At 45.9% G+C, this 17,149-nt stretch overlaps 1 protein-coding gene and 1 long non-coding RNA gene across 2 annotated transcripts; both read right to left on the bottom strand.

The window, feature by feature from the left end:
* Window positions 1–1,694: 1,694 nt before the first annotated feature.
* LOC120560183 lies at window positions 1,695–2,348 on the bottom strand. Its single transcript, XR_005639434.1, has 2 exons — window positions 1,880–2,348; window positions 1,695–1,842 (listed from the first exon to the last, which is right to left on the bottom strand). It is a non-coding gene; the product is annotated as an uncharacterized LOC120560183 (long non-coding RNA).
* Window positions 2,349–6,012: 3,664 nt separating this feature from the next.
* On the bottom strand, window positions 6,013–10,673 carry wu:fa19b12 (uncharacterized protein LOC560551 homolog). The gene is made up of 2 exons (XM_039802427.1): window positions 10,114–10,673; window positions 6,013–6,618 (listed from the first exon to the last, which is right to left on the bottom strand). The coding sequence occupies exons 1-2, from the start codon at window positions 10,513–10,515 to the stop codon at window positions 6,445–6,447; spliced, it is 576 nt and encodes a 191-aa protein (XP_039658361.1). The 5' UTR covers window positions 10,516–10,673; the 3' UTR covers window positions 6,013–6,444.
* Window positions 10,674–17,149: the final 6,476 nt, after the last annotated feature.

Here is a 17,149-nt window from a genome sequence, read left to right as displayed (position 1 = left end):
CAGCTCAAGTTAAGTAATATTAAAGTTGTAGAAATAAAAAAAATAAAAATTCTGGAGACGAAAAATAATAAAAAACCAAAACTGTAAATTGGTTGTAGCCTACTAATGCTAACGGTTACACTGACATTTAGCTGCCATGCTAACATGTTTAACCTACTAACATTGAAATCCCATCAGCTGTGTGCTAACGGCAGCTCATTGCTTTAAATAAGTAGTTTTATAACGGTCATAAATAGCCTAACTGGGTGTTTAAATCAGCAGGAAACGAGCTGGCGTCTTCAGCAGATATTGATTTAGTTTTAAAGTACTCACCGAGGCTGTTGGCTGCAGGTTAATCCGTGTTTAACCCGTGTTTAATCCGTGTTTAACCCGTGTCTGTGAGAGTAAAAATCAGCGTGCATCTCTGAGGATTTATAACCGTGCGCCCTTTGATCCGCCGCAGGGCCAAAGGGCGCACAGCCGGGACATTATACACAGCTATAAAACACATTACTCTATATGGCTGTACTACTAACTGCGCTGGGACAAGTATTCACATCCTCTACTGCAGTACAAGGTACTCATACCGCAATGTTAAAATACTATGTTACAAGTATAAGTGTGTAAGTATCATCAGGAGAATGTAGTGAAAGTATTCTCCCAGTGTAGTGTGTGTAAAGGATCCAACCAGCTGTGTGTTTAATGGTCTCATCATCTCAGCTGTAGACTTGTAGGCTGTTATGTTGTCGGCTAGTTTACTTTAACACACACACACACACACACACAACCACACACACACACACACACACACACACACACACACACACACACACACACACACACAAAACACAGAGACACACATAAAAACAGACAAAAACACACAAACAGAGACACAAAAACACACACACACACAGAGACACTAACACACACAAAAACACAGACACAGAGACAGAAAAACACACAGACACAAAAACACAGACAACACACACACACACACACACACAAAACACAGAGACACACATAAAAACACAGACAATAACACACAGACAGACACAAACAGAGACACTAACACACACACAGAGACAGAAAAACACACACAGAGACACAAACACAGACACTAACACACACAGACAGAAAAACACACACACAGACACAAACACAAAAACACACACACAGACACAAACACACACAGAAACAGACACACACACACACACACACACAGAGACACACACACACACACACAGAGACACACACAGACACTAACACAAAAACACAGACACACACAAAACACAGACAATAACACAGAGACACAAAAACAGACACAAACAGAGACACTAACACACACAAAAACACACACTGAGACAGAAAAACACACACAGAGACACAAAAACACAGACACACAGAGACACACACATAAATACACAGACAATAACACACAAACAGAGACACACACAGAGACACAAAAACACAGACACACAGAGACACACACATAAATACACAGACAATAACACACAAACAGAGACACTAACACACACAAAAACACACACAGAGACAGAAAAACACACAAACAGAGACACAACACACACACACACACACACACACAGAGACACAAACACACAGACAGAAAAACACACAAATAGAGACACAAACACACACACACACACACACACACACACACACAGAGACACACAAAAACACACAGTATTCAGACCCCATTAGACATGTTTGGTTGTGTATTTTATTGTAAACAGAGGAATGAATGACAACATTACAGGAGGAGGTCAACAGTCAACATCTAACACAGAAACCTTTACCTAACCTTTACCTAACCTTTACCAAACCTTTACCTAACCTTTACCTAACCTTTACCAAACCTTTACCACGCAAACCTTTACCTAACCTTTACCTAACCTTTACCAAACGTTACCGTCCACACGGTGACAATTTGTTTGAAAGAAAACCCAAATTTTGTGATACAGAAACTTTTTGAAAACACAATGACAACAGGAGGAGGGTTAAATATGCTAAATGAGGCATTAGCTAATGCTAACTTTTAACTTACTACTTAACTTTTACGTGTAGAAAAATAAATGTTCTGTCCACTCGTCTGAAAGAACACATTTTATGGACGATAAATAGTCCAAAATCTATAATCTATACATTAAACAACATGTTTTTGCCTCTAGAGTCTCTCCCTTTAACAGTATTTAGAAAAATAGACATTTCCAACATCTACAAACTCATATAATCTCTAAACATGGGAATGATTTACACAAAACACACTCGGAAAGATATTCTAGACCAGTGTTTCTCAAATGGGGGTACGTGTCCCCCCTAGGTTCCACGCTAGCCTTTAGCCAGCTAATTCGGCTAACCGCTAGCTAGCTAGATTCAGTCTAAAATAACAAACTTAATGGGAGAAGCAGGCTACGGCTACATTAAGAATTTACAGTAATAACAATAAACACAATTATTGAGTGATTGTATTTTAAATGAGCACAAGTAGTAAAGTAGAGCTGACCTAACAGCTGTTATATATGTTAACGTTTTATTTTGAGGTTTTATTTTGAGGGTCTTTTTAAAAGTTATTACATGCCGTCTCAGCTAGCGGTTAGCCGAATTAGCCGTTAGCTAAACTACCGTTAGCTAAACTAACGTTAGCTTGGCTGTCGACAGGAAGCGTGGAACAGATCGGGCGGCGTCGGGAATCATCGTACATACAGCGAGCGCGAACATTTTGCGCATGTGCAGAACGGATCGTGTACCGACAGGTACTCTAGAGGACTGCAGGGGGTACGTGTCCCCCTAGGGGTACTCTGGAGGACTGCAGGGGGTACGTGTCCCCCTAGGGGTACTCTGGAGGACTGCAGGGGGTACGTGTCCCCCTAGGGGTACTCTGGAGGACTGCAGGGGGTACGTGTCCCCCTAGGGGTACTCTGGAGGACTGCAGGGGGTACGTGTCCCCCTAGAGGTACTCTGGAGGACTGCAGGGGTACGTGTCCCCCTAGGGGTACTCTAGAGGACTGCAGGGAGTACGTGTCCCTCTAGTGGTACTCTGGAGGACTGCAGGGGGTACGTGTCCCCCTAGTGGTACTCTGGAGGACTGCAGGGGGTACGTGTCCCCCTAGTGGTACTCTGGAGGACTGCAGGGGGTACGTGTCCCCCTAGTTGTACTTTAGAGGACTGTAGGGGGTACGTGTCCCCCTAGGGGTACTTTAGAGGACTGCAGGGGGTATGTGTCCCCCTAGGGGTACTCTGGAGGACTGCAGGGGGTATGTGTCCCCCTAGGGGTACTCTGGAGGACTGCAGGGGGTACATGTCCCCCTAGGGGTACTCTGGAGGACTGCAGGGGGTACATGTCCCCCTAGGGGTACTCTGGAGGCCTTCAGGGGGTACGGGAGATATGTAACAAGGCTGTTGTCCAGAACATTGTTCCTCTTTATGTAGAAGTTTTTTTTTTTTCTACCAAAAATGTGACATTTGTGTCGCCTTCTTTGGACCTGATCTATCCTTCCTTCCTTCTTCTGTCCTACTTTTACAAGTTTCTCGCTTTTTCCTTCTTATTTCACTGTTTTTGATACTATTTTGACCTATTCTTGCCTTCCTTCCTTAATCGTTTTCCAAGTTTTTGTATTTTTTTTTTACAGTTTTTGTCTCCTTTTCTCATCAGCATCTAAATATTTTCCAGTTCCGAGGCTGTAGTTTAGTAAATCTATCGCTGACAGCGCTGTACTTGGCTTAGAGAAACAATTCAAAAGGGGAACATTATTGACAAAAGTTTGAGAACCACTGGTGTAGAGATTATAACATGAACCGTAACATGCAGACCCTTCCTTATACATATGATATAATCATAAGTTGAAGTTTGCAGTAGTCCGCTTTCTGACATAGAGATCAACAGCGAGCAGTTTCGTAAAATGTCTCCGTTCGTGCCCGTCTACGAAGTTTCCAAATGTTTACGTTTCCGAGCCACGGAAACGCCAGGCGCAAATGCAGCAGACGATATTACCTTAGAAACCAAAAACGTAGAAGCGTAGATGAAGCCTCAGATGTTTATTTAAACCAGGGACGCACTGAATCCAGGATTGGGCTGAATATTGGGCTTTTTGAGAGGGTTGGGTTTCTGCAGAACTTTAGAATTTGGTCCCAAAGATTTTTGAAAGGAGCCAGTTTCCCTAAATTAGGCTAAAGTTTCACCATGTACCTATGGCACTTCAAATTAATGTTTGTACTGTTCTTCTTTCCTAGTTAAATGTGTGGTGTGTATTTTTGTGAGTGTAAGTGCTGCTCTGTGTTTTTGTCCCCATAGGAAAATGTAATGCATGTTTTGATGTTAGATACATTAAGGAGCGAAGTGAATGTGTATTTAAGCATGTTTTCTACTGCTTTTTGAAATGTTTTGAGTGTTTGCTGTTGTGTAACCCTAGGGAAATGTAATGCATGTTTTGATGTTAGAGAAATTAAGGAGCGAAGTGAAGGAGCAAGCATCTTAAATGCATCAGCTTTTGTGAAACTGTGCATGTTTTAACGTGTATTTAAGCATGTTTTCGACCTAACATGTGGGCCTACGATAGCCTCACATCGGTTTCTGAAGATGACGGCAGTGAAGACTGAGCACATCATTAGCTTTAGGGGCTGTCACACTTAGACATTGGCAACCAAATGCCAAAAAATAGAAGGCCTCCTCCCCAACATTACCTATGGCACTTCATATTAATGTTGCACTGTTCTTCTTTCCTAGTTAAATGTGTGGTGTTTATTTTTGTGAGTGTATGTGCTGCTCTGTGTTTTTGTTTAACCTATGCATGTCCCCATAGGATCGTTGATCACGGGAAGGTGTTTACGTAGGTCACAGGTGTCAAACTCAAGGCCCGCGGGCCAAATCTGGCCCCTCGCAGATTCTGATCCAGCCCGCATATCAATTTAGGTTCACAACAGACTTTGGCCCACATGGCTGTAAGTGAGAAGATTATATGAGACGTGCAATAATACAATAAAAGATGCTTGACTTTTACGATGAAATAATAGCACGTGAATGACCTAAACATGTCTGGCCCTGGATTGGTTTCCTGTTTTGAAGCGTGGCCCTTCGGGGAATTGAGTTTGACACCCCTGACGTAGGCGGAGCGTTCAATGCAGTAGGCTGTGAGGAAGTGGACATGGATCTGGTGAGCAGAACAAGTTGTTGTTTGGCAGAACTTTCAGTCAAAAGAAGGCCATTCAAGTCCAGCTACATGTTCAATCTGTTCAATGCTGATTGGTCTGGTGGTGGCGAGGACCCTAAACTATACACAACATGGCCGCTGTTACAACATCTGGTCTGAAACATCTGAAAGAATACGAGTTGTGCACGAAGGAATCTCCAGACAGCAGCCAGAATGCAGCAACTTCAGGTACAGCAAAGGAAGGACAGTCCCTGTTTACTTCATTCATGTGTTTACTGGGTTCATGGACTGAGGATGGGAGGAGGAGTCAGCACAGTCTCAACCAGAGGATTCAGGATTCAGACCAACCCTGAAAATCTGGACTCAGTGCATCCCTACTTTAAATTTATCCACTGTAAGAACAGTGCAGATATCAGCTGCGCAATTAATCACATTTTAAATCGAGATTGCAAAAAAAACCAAAAACAGAGCGATGGAGAAAAAATTTATTATTTTCCACATTACATTTTGCGAGTAAACTCTTATTTTGTCTCATGTTCTGAATGAAAAATAAAAGTTAAAACGTGGGAAAGTACGAAGGGAAATGTCACAGTTTAAAGGTGTTTCCACTGTTGATTAGTTGAACTTTTTCCACTCTTTTTTTTTAAGTTCAAAAGATGCAACATCTTTCCAAAAGTCAACGAGGAATCGTGGTTAATAGGGGTGGGGGGGGGAAATCGATACAGCGTAGTATCGCAATATTTTTCCTGGGTATCGGTACACAGACGCCAAGTATGGATCTATTATTATATATGTGTTGGTCAGTCTGTCTGCTTGACAATCTGATTTTAAAGCAATAAAATTGAAGTGAGATGAACAAACAGAGACATGTATCTTTTTCAATAAAACAGATGTTGACAAAGTTTCCTTTTGTGGACATCATTTCAAAATTGGGAAAAAAAAAGGTAATACATTGCAATATTCTGCAATAATATGGTATCGTGAGACAAGTATCGGGCTGATATCGTATCGTGAGGCCTCTGGGGATTCCCACCCCTAGTGGTTAATAACCCGGATGTCAATATTGACCTAAATAATGGGGATTGCGATATTAATTTCCCATAACGGAGCAGCTGCACCGGGCTCACACAGTCTGCGACGTGTGGTTGTTGCATCTCGCCTGGACGCTTTCCTAACAACCCTGAACGTGTCGCTTCTATCTGCTGAGACGCATCACATATCTCATCATCATCATCATCATCATCACGTGTGACTGCTGATGTACGGAGAGAGTAGAGCACGCTCGCTTCACCCATCAGCTTCAGGTTTCCATGGCGTCAGAGCAGCAAGCGTCTTTGGCCTTTGACTCGTCTTTGCTTCGGGGACAGCCGGTGGCGTCTTCGTCCAGCAGGGAGAGGTCCGGCGCCGCCAGGGGGACCCTCCAGTACTGGAACGAGTTGAAAGAGCAGTCTTCAGCGTCGGGGGCTTCATCCGCCTGAGAGATGAGAACCAGAGGGAGAGAAGGTTAAACTCAGGGGACAGAAACGGGCTCTGCAGCCTCAGCAAAAGGGGGAGGAGTCAAGCCAGTCTCACGGGCCAATCAAAAGAAAGCGATCCGGTGATTGTCCGCAGGGTTGTGTGGCGGTATGGTGGGGGTGTACGCACACACACACACACACACACACACACACACACACACACACACACACACACACACGCACACACGCACACAGCGCACCTCACACACACACACACATATCTCACGTCATACATTCACACACAGCGCACGCGCACATGCACGCACCTCACACACACCGCGCGCACGCACACACACATCTCACATGCGCACACACCTCATGCATTCACACAGCGCACGCACGCACCTCACACACACACACACACACACACACACACACACACACACCTCATACATTCACACACAGCGCGACGCTAACACATAAACAACACCTCTTTACCGTCATGCATTCACACAGCGCACGACACACATACCATTACGCACACACCGCGCGCACGCACACACACACATCTCACATGCGCACACACACACACACACCTCACGTCATGCATTCACACAGCGCACGCGCACACACACATGCACGGACCTCACACGCACACACCGCGTGCGCACACACACACACACATCTCACGTCATGCATTCACACACAGCGCACGCACACATGCACGCACCTCACACATACATACACCTCACACACACATCTCTCGTCATGCATTCTCACACACACACACACATCTCACGTCATGCATTCACACACACACACACACACACACACACATCTCACGTCATGCATTCACACACACACACACACACACATCTCACGTCATGCATCTACACACACACACACACACACACACACACACACACACACACACACACACACACACACACACACACACACACACACACACACACACACACACACACACACACACACACGAGGGTCAATGAAAGGACCACTTGTGTCCTGTTGTGTTCTTAACCAACAAAACACAAGTAGATTTTATTTTTCACAGTTACCGTTTTCTGTCAAATGATTCTTTTTTTTTTATCTCTCCGTTTCTTCCAGCGCGACTTTAAGTAAACGTTGCGTCGATTTGTTTTCTCGCTATAAACCGATGGAAAGTATTCCCGAAATAACAACATCAGGATGCCGATGAGTAAAAAGTCTGAATTGATACTTTATCAGGTGTGTCCGCAAGACGACAAGCAAACGACTTTTAAAATGCTCGTTTTGTGGATGGAGTCTGGTTCTACCAGAGCTCTAACAAACACAGCAACAGTAGCCTGACCAGCCAGACCCACATCCAGATGTTGGGGTCTGGGAACTCGCCATTGGTCAGGGCTCAATCCGAGGGGCGGGATCAACGGTTGTCTTTCAGATTCCCTCTGCACTCACAGCCAACCAGAGCAACGCTAGTTGATAGATTAAACTTTTTGCCGTATCCGGTCAGTAAAACTACGAACGCGTCTTCCTTTTTCAAGAATGACTTCAGTTCTTAACTCCAAGTCTTCCAGTGTCGCGGCCAAAAGCCGATTCGAAAGGCCGCTGTTCGCCAGCAGCTTCTTTGTTTTCGAGTAGCAGGGAATTCATGCTACTCTGCTGTCCTTATGTTAAGCCCGGCCCACCGACTCTATACACAATGTGATTGGCCTGACCAGAATTTGAGTTTTCCAGCTCGCAAAGCCAACGGAGAATTCCTAGACTGACCCTGGCTGCAGGTTACATTTGCTGCCGCAGAGATATCAATTCACAACTTACCAGCTAGTCAAACTTGCCCGAAAACTCCTCCTCATCCTCCTCTAAACACTGATTGGCTTTTGCTACACATTGACACCCAAATTTCTCACTTGAGTTCAAATATTTTAACTACATGAATTAAGCGAATTTCGTGTCCTCACCTCATTTCGTCTATTCGCGTCTTTGCATTGACTTGGTATGGAAACGCCTTGGTGTGAACACACCATTAGTTCATCCACCAACAACCAGTAACCTGCTAATTACGGGAGGTTTTTGAACGCAGGCCTGTAGACTCTTTTTTTATTATAAATAATTAACTTTTTAAATGTCTGCAGTAAAAATCGACAGAATGTACAACGTACGGAAAACATAAAATGGCCAGAAGACTTTATTTTATCGCTTGTGACGGTTTACCTAATACATTTTTTACCTAATTAATTCTTCACATGAGCTAAATAAAAGGGATTTCCACCGTAAATTGGTGCATGAAAGTGAATCTGAATACAGGAAATTAAGTCATTGATGCTCAAAACTTCCCTGGGGGAGGACACCCAGACTCCCCCACTATGATATGCCCCCCCCCCTCCCTCCCTCTCTGCCCCAAAGGCAGATTCTGGACAATATATATACAGTACAGTATATTCACTACAATGCATTAGACTACTACACCACTGGTTTGACCCACTGAGAGCCGCTCATGTTGACAGATTATCTGGGACAACTGCCGGCTATTTAACTAGTGCCCTATGTTTACTTTTTTCAGCAATTTACACATTAACAATGGTATTACTATATTTGTCCTGTGTAATTTGTTATCATATCGAACAGAGAAATTGACATTTACCTCACAATAATGAACAGCTCCCGTACTTTTTGCTTCACAGGGGGGACTTGTGAAATCTTTTGCTGCTTCCCTGTCTTTCACTGCAGCCAAACGCACAACAGTTGGGCATTTTTTCAATGATTTATTACATGTTTCCACTATTCCCTGCACTATGTCACTGGGAATCAGATGAATGTTGGTATCAAACATGGAGTCCACGAAACACATGACCGCCTCGGAACCAATCGCAGATCGGTGTGCTCAGGACATTTGATTCCCTAGTTGACCACACTAAATCAGAGGTCTTCAACGTTTTTTAAGCCAAGAACCCCTTAATTGAAACAGAAGACGGATCAGGGACCCCCTACTACATATATTGTATAAAATTAAGTTGCATATTAATCTGGTACTACAATAACTTTAAAGGGCAGCCTAAAGCATTTATAGATAGCTTTTTTTGCATAGAATACTAAGCTATTCAAATAGCCAAATAAGTGTTGGCATGATTTTATAAATCATGTTTTAATGTTAACCCTTAAATGTGAAACAGTCACTCCTTTGGGATGAACTGTATCTGTGGATGGCTACCTTTGTGACTACCTTACTTATATGGGCCAGTAAGCCTACCATCAGTGGATTTATATTTGCTAATAATATGTTGGAATCATGTTAAGACTTTAATTTCTTTTTTAAACTTTCAAAAATGAACAATTATTTGGAGGCCCCCTAGGGGTCCCGGACCCCTGTTGAAGATCCCTGCTCTAAATAAAGGGTCACTATATTTAACATGTAAAGGGCGACATCTAGCGGACGTTTAGCGCCATTACACCGACTCACTTTTCTCTGATAATCCTCATTATCTGCGCACTGTCAAACTCCTGCAACTTACTTTGTCCGCAGCAGCTTTGGGAAGAACCGGGACGGCCGTCTCTGGACCCGCGCTGTCGTCTCGCGGACGCTTCTTGGAGCTCGTGAGCGCGCTGGAGCCGCGACGGTCCTGGATCCTTCCAGAAGAAGTCAAAGCTGCTGCCGCTGCTGCTGCGTGTTTCCCGGTGTCGGGAGGCACAGTTGTGTCCGTTTCCTCTGGTTTCTGTGGGTCTTCCAGGTAGTGCCCGTGCGGCCTCTTCCTGCAGCGGCCGCCCACCAGAGCCTGCAGGGACGGCGGGCTCAAACCCCCGGCCGCCGGAGCCATGCTGTCCAGCAGCCGCTCCACACTGCTGAGGGGCCGGAAGCAGCTTTTAGAGGGAGGCTCGTGCAGCAGAGAGTCCTCAGCTGCTCGTCTCTTCGCCATGTGTGGAAGCGCGCGAGTAACCCGGGAACACGAGGCACTTTGGTATCAAACTAGCTGCGTTTTTATATATGTCAGTGGTTTTTACTCACGATGTTGTGCTCGGCAGCAGCAGCTTCAGTCGCACAACATGACCACCGGACGTACAATTATTGCGAGGCAGTCTGGCTAACCAATCAGAGGAGAGGCAGTCTGGCTAACCAATCAGAGGAGAGCCCCGCCCCCTCTCTTCCTATGGCGGTACTTCCATTTCATCCAGACTATTTTTACCATATGTCAATGATTTTTACTGTCTGATGATTTATAGAAATGATATTGTAATCAGGGCCTCGTTCTCATTCTATGGCAAACTGGTTTGGTGTGTGTGTGTATGAGTGTGTTAGTGTCTGTTTGTGTATATGAGTGTGTGTGAGTGTGTCTGTGTGTGCGTGTATGAGTGTTAGTGTCTGTGTGTGCGTGTATGAGTGTTAGTGTCTGTGTGTGTGCAAACCGGTTGTGTGTGTCTGTGTGTGCGCAAACCAGTTGTGTGTGTGTGTGTGCGTGTGTCTGTGTGTGTGTGTGCGTGTGTCTGTGTGTGTGCACGCACATGTGCAAACCGGTTTTGTGTGTGTGTGTGTATAAACTGGTTTAATGGCTGAACAGGATTTTTATTGCAGATATCTTCAATAGAAAAGTCATAATCTTAATTTTGGGTAAACCCTGACCAACTTCCAGCAAATTTGAGATTTGAATTTGAGAAAACATGTCTTATATTTTAGATTCCTCAAAGTAGCCACCCTTTGCTTTTTTTATAACTCTGCAAACCCTTGGTGTTCTCTCAATGAGCTTCATGAGGTAGTCACCTGAAATGGTTTTACCTTCACAGGTGTGCTTTGTCAGGGTTCATTAGTGGAAGTTTTTCCCTTATTAATAAAAAAGCAAAGGGTGGCTACTTTGAAGAATCTAAAATATAAGACATGTTTTCAGTTATTTCACACTTTTTTGTTAAGTACATAATTCCATATGTGTTCATTCATAGTTTTGATGCCTTCAGTGAGAATCTACAATGTAAATAGTCATGAAAATGAAAAGGAAACGCATTGAATGAGAAGGTGTGTCCAAACTCTTGGCCTGTACTGTATGAATCCTGAGTATTGTTTTGTGGAAGACTTACCCTGACTTCCCACCGCAGCACCGTGGAAGCCTGCGCTGCGTTCTGGTTTAGTTGCGTCTCCTCCGCCACGTGCCGTACCCCACCGGGAGCGTCTCGGCGCCCGACTCGCAGACTTTATCGTCTCTACGAGTACTTTCCAGTAGAGCTGAAGATCTTTGGCCGACAGGTTCGGTCTTAATTTCTATCATTTTACCCGGGCTCGGGCTTGTGCGCGGTAAATGAGCGGTCAGGTGTTGCGTTTCGATTTATTCAATTCAATTCATAGTATCAAATTATGACAAGAGTTATTTCGAGATACTTTACAGATAGAGTGTGGTCTAGACCTACTCTATCATTTACAAAGCCCCAACAATTACAGTAATTCCCCCCAAGAGCATTCAGTGCAACAGTGGTGAGGAAAAACTCCCTTTTAGGAAGAAACCTGGGACAGACCCAGACTCTTGGTAGGGGGTGTCTGACTGTGCCGGTCGGGGGTGTGATGAACAGTGGCAATAATAGTTAAATTTTTATTTATTTATTTTTATATGTGACCAGGTAACGTTAACTGGTCCCCATGTGACCGGCAGGTAACGTTAACTGGTCCCCATGTGACCGGCAGGTAACGTTAACTGGTCCCCATGTGACCGGCAGGTAACGTTAACTGGTCCCCATGTAACCTGCAGGTAACGTTAACTGGTCCCCATGTGACCGGCAGGTAACGTTAACTGGTCCCCATGTGACCGGCAGGTAACGTTAACTGGTCCCTATGTGACCGGCAGGTAACGTTAACTGGTCCCTATGTGACCGGCAGGTAACGTTAACTGGTCCCCATGTAACCGGCAGGTAACGTTAACTGGTCCCCATGTAACCTGCAGGTAACGTTAACTGGTCCCCATGTGACCGGTAGGTAACGTTAACTGGTCCCTATGTGACCGGTAGGTAACGTTAACTGGTCCCCATGTGACCGGTAGGTAACGTTAACTGGTCCCCATGTGACCAAGTAACGTTAACTGGTCCCCATGTGACCTGCAGGTAACGTTAACTGGTCCCCATGTGACGGCAGGTAATGTTAACTGGTCCCCATGTAACCAAGTAACGTTAACTGGTCCCCATGTGACCTGCAGGTAACGTTAACTGGTCCCCATGTGACCTGCAGGTAACGTTAACTGGTCCCCATGTGACCGGCAGGTAACGTTAACTGGTCCCCATGTGACCGGCAGGTAACGTTAACTGGTCCCCATGTGACCGGCAGGTAACGTTAACTGGTCCCTATGTGACCGGCAGGTAATGTTAACTGGATAAACCGACTGGTAACGTTAACTGGTCCCCATGTGACCGTAGGTAACGTTAACTGGTCCCCATGTGACCGTAGGTAACGTTAACTGGTCCCCATGTACGTAACGTTAACTGGTCCCCATGTGACCTGCAGGTACTGTTAACTGGTCCCCGTAAACCGACAGGTAACGTTAACTGGTCCCCATGTCCAGCAACGTTAACTGGTCCCCATGTGACCTGCAGGTACTGTTAACTGGTCCCCATGTGACCTGCAGGTAATGTTAACTGGTCCCCATGTGACCAAGTAACGTTAACTGGTCCCTATGTAACCTGCAGGTAATGTTAACTGGTCCCCATGTAACCGACAGGTAACGTTAACTGGTCCCCATGTGACCAAGTAACGTTAACTGGTCCCTATGTAACCTGCAGGTAATGTTAACTGGTCCCCATGTAACCGACAGGTAACGTTAACTGGTCCCCATGTGACCAAGTAACGTTAACTGGTCCCTATGTAACCTGCAGGTAATGTTAACTGGTCCCCATGTAACCGACAGGTAATGTTAACTGGTCCCCATGTAACCGACAGGTAATGTTAACTGGTCCCCAGGTGACCAAGTAACGTTAACTGGTCCCCAGGTGACCAAGTAACGTTAACTGGTCCCCAGGTGACCAAGTAACGTTAACTGGTCCCCAGGTGACCAAGTAACGTTAACTGGTCCCCATGTGACCTGCAGGTAATGTTAACTGGTCCCCATGTGACCAAGTAACGTTAACTGGTCCCCAGGTGACCAAGTAATTAACGCCATGTAGTTGTTAAACGGTCCCAGTCGGGGCGGGTAAGTACACTGGTCCCCATGTGACCGGAATGGCGTTACTGGTCCCCATGTGACCGGGGAATGCGAACTGGCCCCCATGTGACCCAGACCTCTATGTGGAATGGAACGGTAACTGCTCCCTTCCCCATGTAACCAGGTAACGTTAACTGGTCCCCATGTAACCGGCAGGTAACGTTAACTGGTCTCCATGTAACCAGGTAACGTTAACTGCTCCCCATGTGACCTGCAGGTAAAGTTAACTGGTCCCCATGTAACCAGGTAACGTTAACTGGTCCCCATGTAACCGGCAGGTAACGTTAACTGGTCCCCATGTAACGTTAACTGGTCCCCATGTGACCGGTAGGTAACGTTAACTGGTCCCCATGTGACCGGTAGGTAACGTTAACTGGTCCCTATGTGACCAAGTAACGTTAACTGGTCCCCAAGTGACCAAGTAACGTTAACTGGTCCCCAGGTGACCGACAGGTAACGTTAACTGGTCCCTATGTGACCAAGTAACGTTAACTGGTCCCTATGTGACCAATGAACGTTAACTGGTCCCCAGGTGACCAAGTAACGTTAACTGGTCCCCAGGTGACCGACAGGTAACGTTAACTGGTCCCCATGTGACCAAGTAACGTTAACTGGTCCCCATATAACCTGCAGGTAATGTTAACTGGTCCCCATGTGACCAAGTAACGTTAACTGGTCCCCATGTAACCGGCAGGTAACGTTAACTGGTCCCCAGGTGACCGGCATGTAACATTAACTGGTCCCCATGTGACCAGGTAACGTTAACTGGTCCCCATGTGACCTGCAGGTAACGTTAACTGGTCCCTATGTGACCGGCAGGTAACGTTAACTGGTCCCCATGTGACCGTGGTAACGTTAACTGGTCCCCATATAACCTGCAGGTAACGTTAACTGGTCCCTATGTAACCGCAGGTAACGTTAACTGGTCCCCTGTGACCGTAGGTAACGTTAACTGGTCCCCATGTAACCGCGGTAAGCTTAACTGGTCCCCATGTGACCGTAACGTTAACTGGTCCCCATGTAACCGGCATGTAACATTAACTGGTCCCCATGTGACCTGCAGGTAACGTTAACTGGTCCCCATGTAACCGGCAGGTAACGTTAACTGGTCCCCATGTAACCGGCAGGTAACGTTAACTGGTCCCCATGTAACCTGCAGGTAACGTTAACTGGTCCCCATGTAACCGGCAGGTAACGTTAACTGGTCCCCATGTAACCTGCAGGTAACGTTAACTGGTCCCCATGTAACCGGCAGGTAACGTTAACTGGTCCCCATGTAACCGGCAGGTAACGTTAACTGGTCCCCATGTAACCTGCAGGTAACGTTAACTGGTCCCCATGTAACCGGCGGCGAACGTTAACTGGTCCCCATGTAACCTGCAGGTAACGTTAACTGGTCCCCATGTAACCGGCAGGTAACGTTAACTGGTCCCCATGTAACCGGCAGGTAACGTTAACTGGTCCCCAGGTGACCGGCATGTAACATTAACTGGTCCCCATGTGACCAGGTAACGTTAACTGGTCCCTATGTGACCGGCAGGTAACGTTAACTGGTCCCTATGTGACCGGCAGGTAACGTTAACTGGTCCCTATGTGACCGGTAGGTAACGTTAACTGGTCCCCATGTAACCGACAGATAACGTTAACTGGTCCCCATGTGACCGAAAGCGTTACTGGTCCCCATTGTGACCAAGTAACGCACTGGTCCCCATGTAACCGACAGGTAACGTTAACTGGTCCCCATGTAACCGACAGATAACGTTAACTGGTCCCCATGTGACCAAGTAACGTTAACTGGTCCCCATGTAACGTTAACTGGTCCCCATGTAACCGACAGGTAACGTTAACTGGTCCCCATGTAACCGACAGATAACGTTAACTGGTCCCCATGTAACCGGCAGGTAACGTTAACTGGTCCCCATGTAACCTGCAGGTAACGTTAACTGGTCCCTATGTAACCGGCAGGTAACGTTAACTGGTCCCTATGTGACCTGCAGGTAACGTTAACTGGTCCCTATGTGACCGCAGGTAACGTTAACTGGTCCCCTCGTGACCGCAGGTAACGTTAACTGGTCCCTATGTAACCCGCAGGTAACTTTTAACCGCAGGTAACGACTGTCCCTATGTGACCTGCAGGTAACGCAACTGGTCCCTATGTAACCTGCAGGTAACGTTAACTGGTCCCCATGTGACCGGCAGGTAACGTATAACTGGTCCCCATGTGACCGCAGGTAACGTTAACTGGTCCCCATGTGACCGGCAGGTAACGTTAACTGGTCCCTATGTGACCTGCAGGTAACGTTAACTGGTCCCTATGTAACCGGCAGGTAACATTAACTGGTCCCTATGTAACCTGCAGGTAACGTTAACTGGTCCCTATGTAACCGGCAGGTAACGTTAACTGGTCCCTATGTGACCTGCAGGTAACGTTAACTGGTCCCTATGTAACCTGCAGGTAACGTTAACTGGTCCCCATGTGACCAGCAGGTAACGTTAACTGGTCCCCATGTGACCGGCAGGTAACGTTAACTGGTCCCCATGTAACCGGCAGGTAATGTTAACTGGTCCCCATGTAACCGGCAGGTAACGTTAACTGGTCCCCATGTAACCTGCAGGTAACGTTAACTGGTCCCTATGTGACCTGCAGGTAACGTTAACTGATCCCCATGTAACCGGCAGGTAACGTTAACTGTTCCCTATACGCAAATAACCTCATATCATAACTGATAGGGGGAACCCAGCAACGGCCATTATGAGCTTCTCCTCCATTTTCTCTGAACTAATGTTCTGGTAGGAACTAAAGTTTACATCGTATGTTTCTCCGGGATCAGCCAGCACAAAGGACGTCTATATTCCGATTGGTTGCTGGTGTTTTGCCGCTGCTTGCCGCTGAGAGAAGCTTCCGTTGAAACTGAATGACTTCCGGTAACTTTAGAAGCTCAAGTCGTCGGCGGTGTGTACTAGGGCTGCTCCATCTTAGCCGATTAGTCGACTAATCGATTGTTTTGGTCTTAGTCAACTTAGATCTCTGTAGTCCATTAGTCATGTCTGATGCTGTTTTCATGCTGAATGACTTATTTCCAAGAGCCATACGAGCTCATCTCTGGTAAACACAAGAATTAAAGTGGTGCTTTTAGCAGGACTCTTTGTGGAGAAACTCAGATTTACAGATCTGTCAATTAAATCAACTTATCGATTAGTCGATACAGTTAAATGGGTGTTAGTCGACTAAGAATTTCTTCAATCGAGCACGGCCCTCGTGTGTACGTACGGTTATCATCTCTATCACACCGGTTACTGTTGATGAGCGAGCACACAAAACCAGTTAAACTTTTTCAGGACTTTCACAAATGCTGAAATGAAAAACACTTGTATTTGGCCT

This window comes from Perca fluviatilis, chromosome 6 (assembly GCF_010015445.1).
Source record: "Perca fluviatilis chromosome 6, GENO_Pfluv_1.0, whole genome shotgun sequence".
NCBI lineage: Eukaryota > Metazoa > Chordata > Actinopteri > Perciformes > Percidae > Perca > Perca fluviatilis.
The sequence above is the reverse complement of the archived record's forward strand: the minus strand, read 5'-3'. Positions and strand labels throughout refer to the sequence as shown.

Coding starts and splice junctions, on each gene's coding strand:
- wu:fa19b12 (XM_039802427.1), bottom strand. CDS start 10,515: ATGGCGAAGAGACGAGCAGCTGAGGACTCTCTGCTGCACGAGCCTCCC. Junction 6,619..10,113: donor CCAAAGCTGCTGCGGACAAA/GTAAGTTGCAGG, acceptor CTCATCTCTCAG/GCGGATGAAGCCCCCGACGC.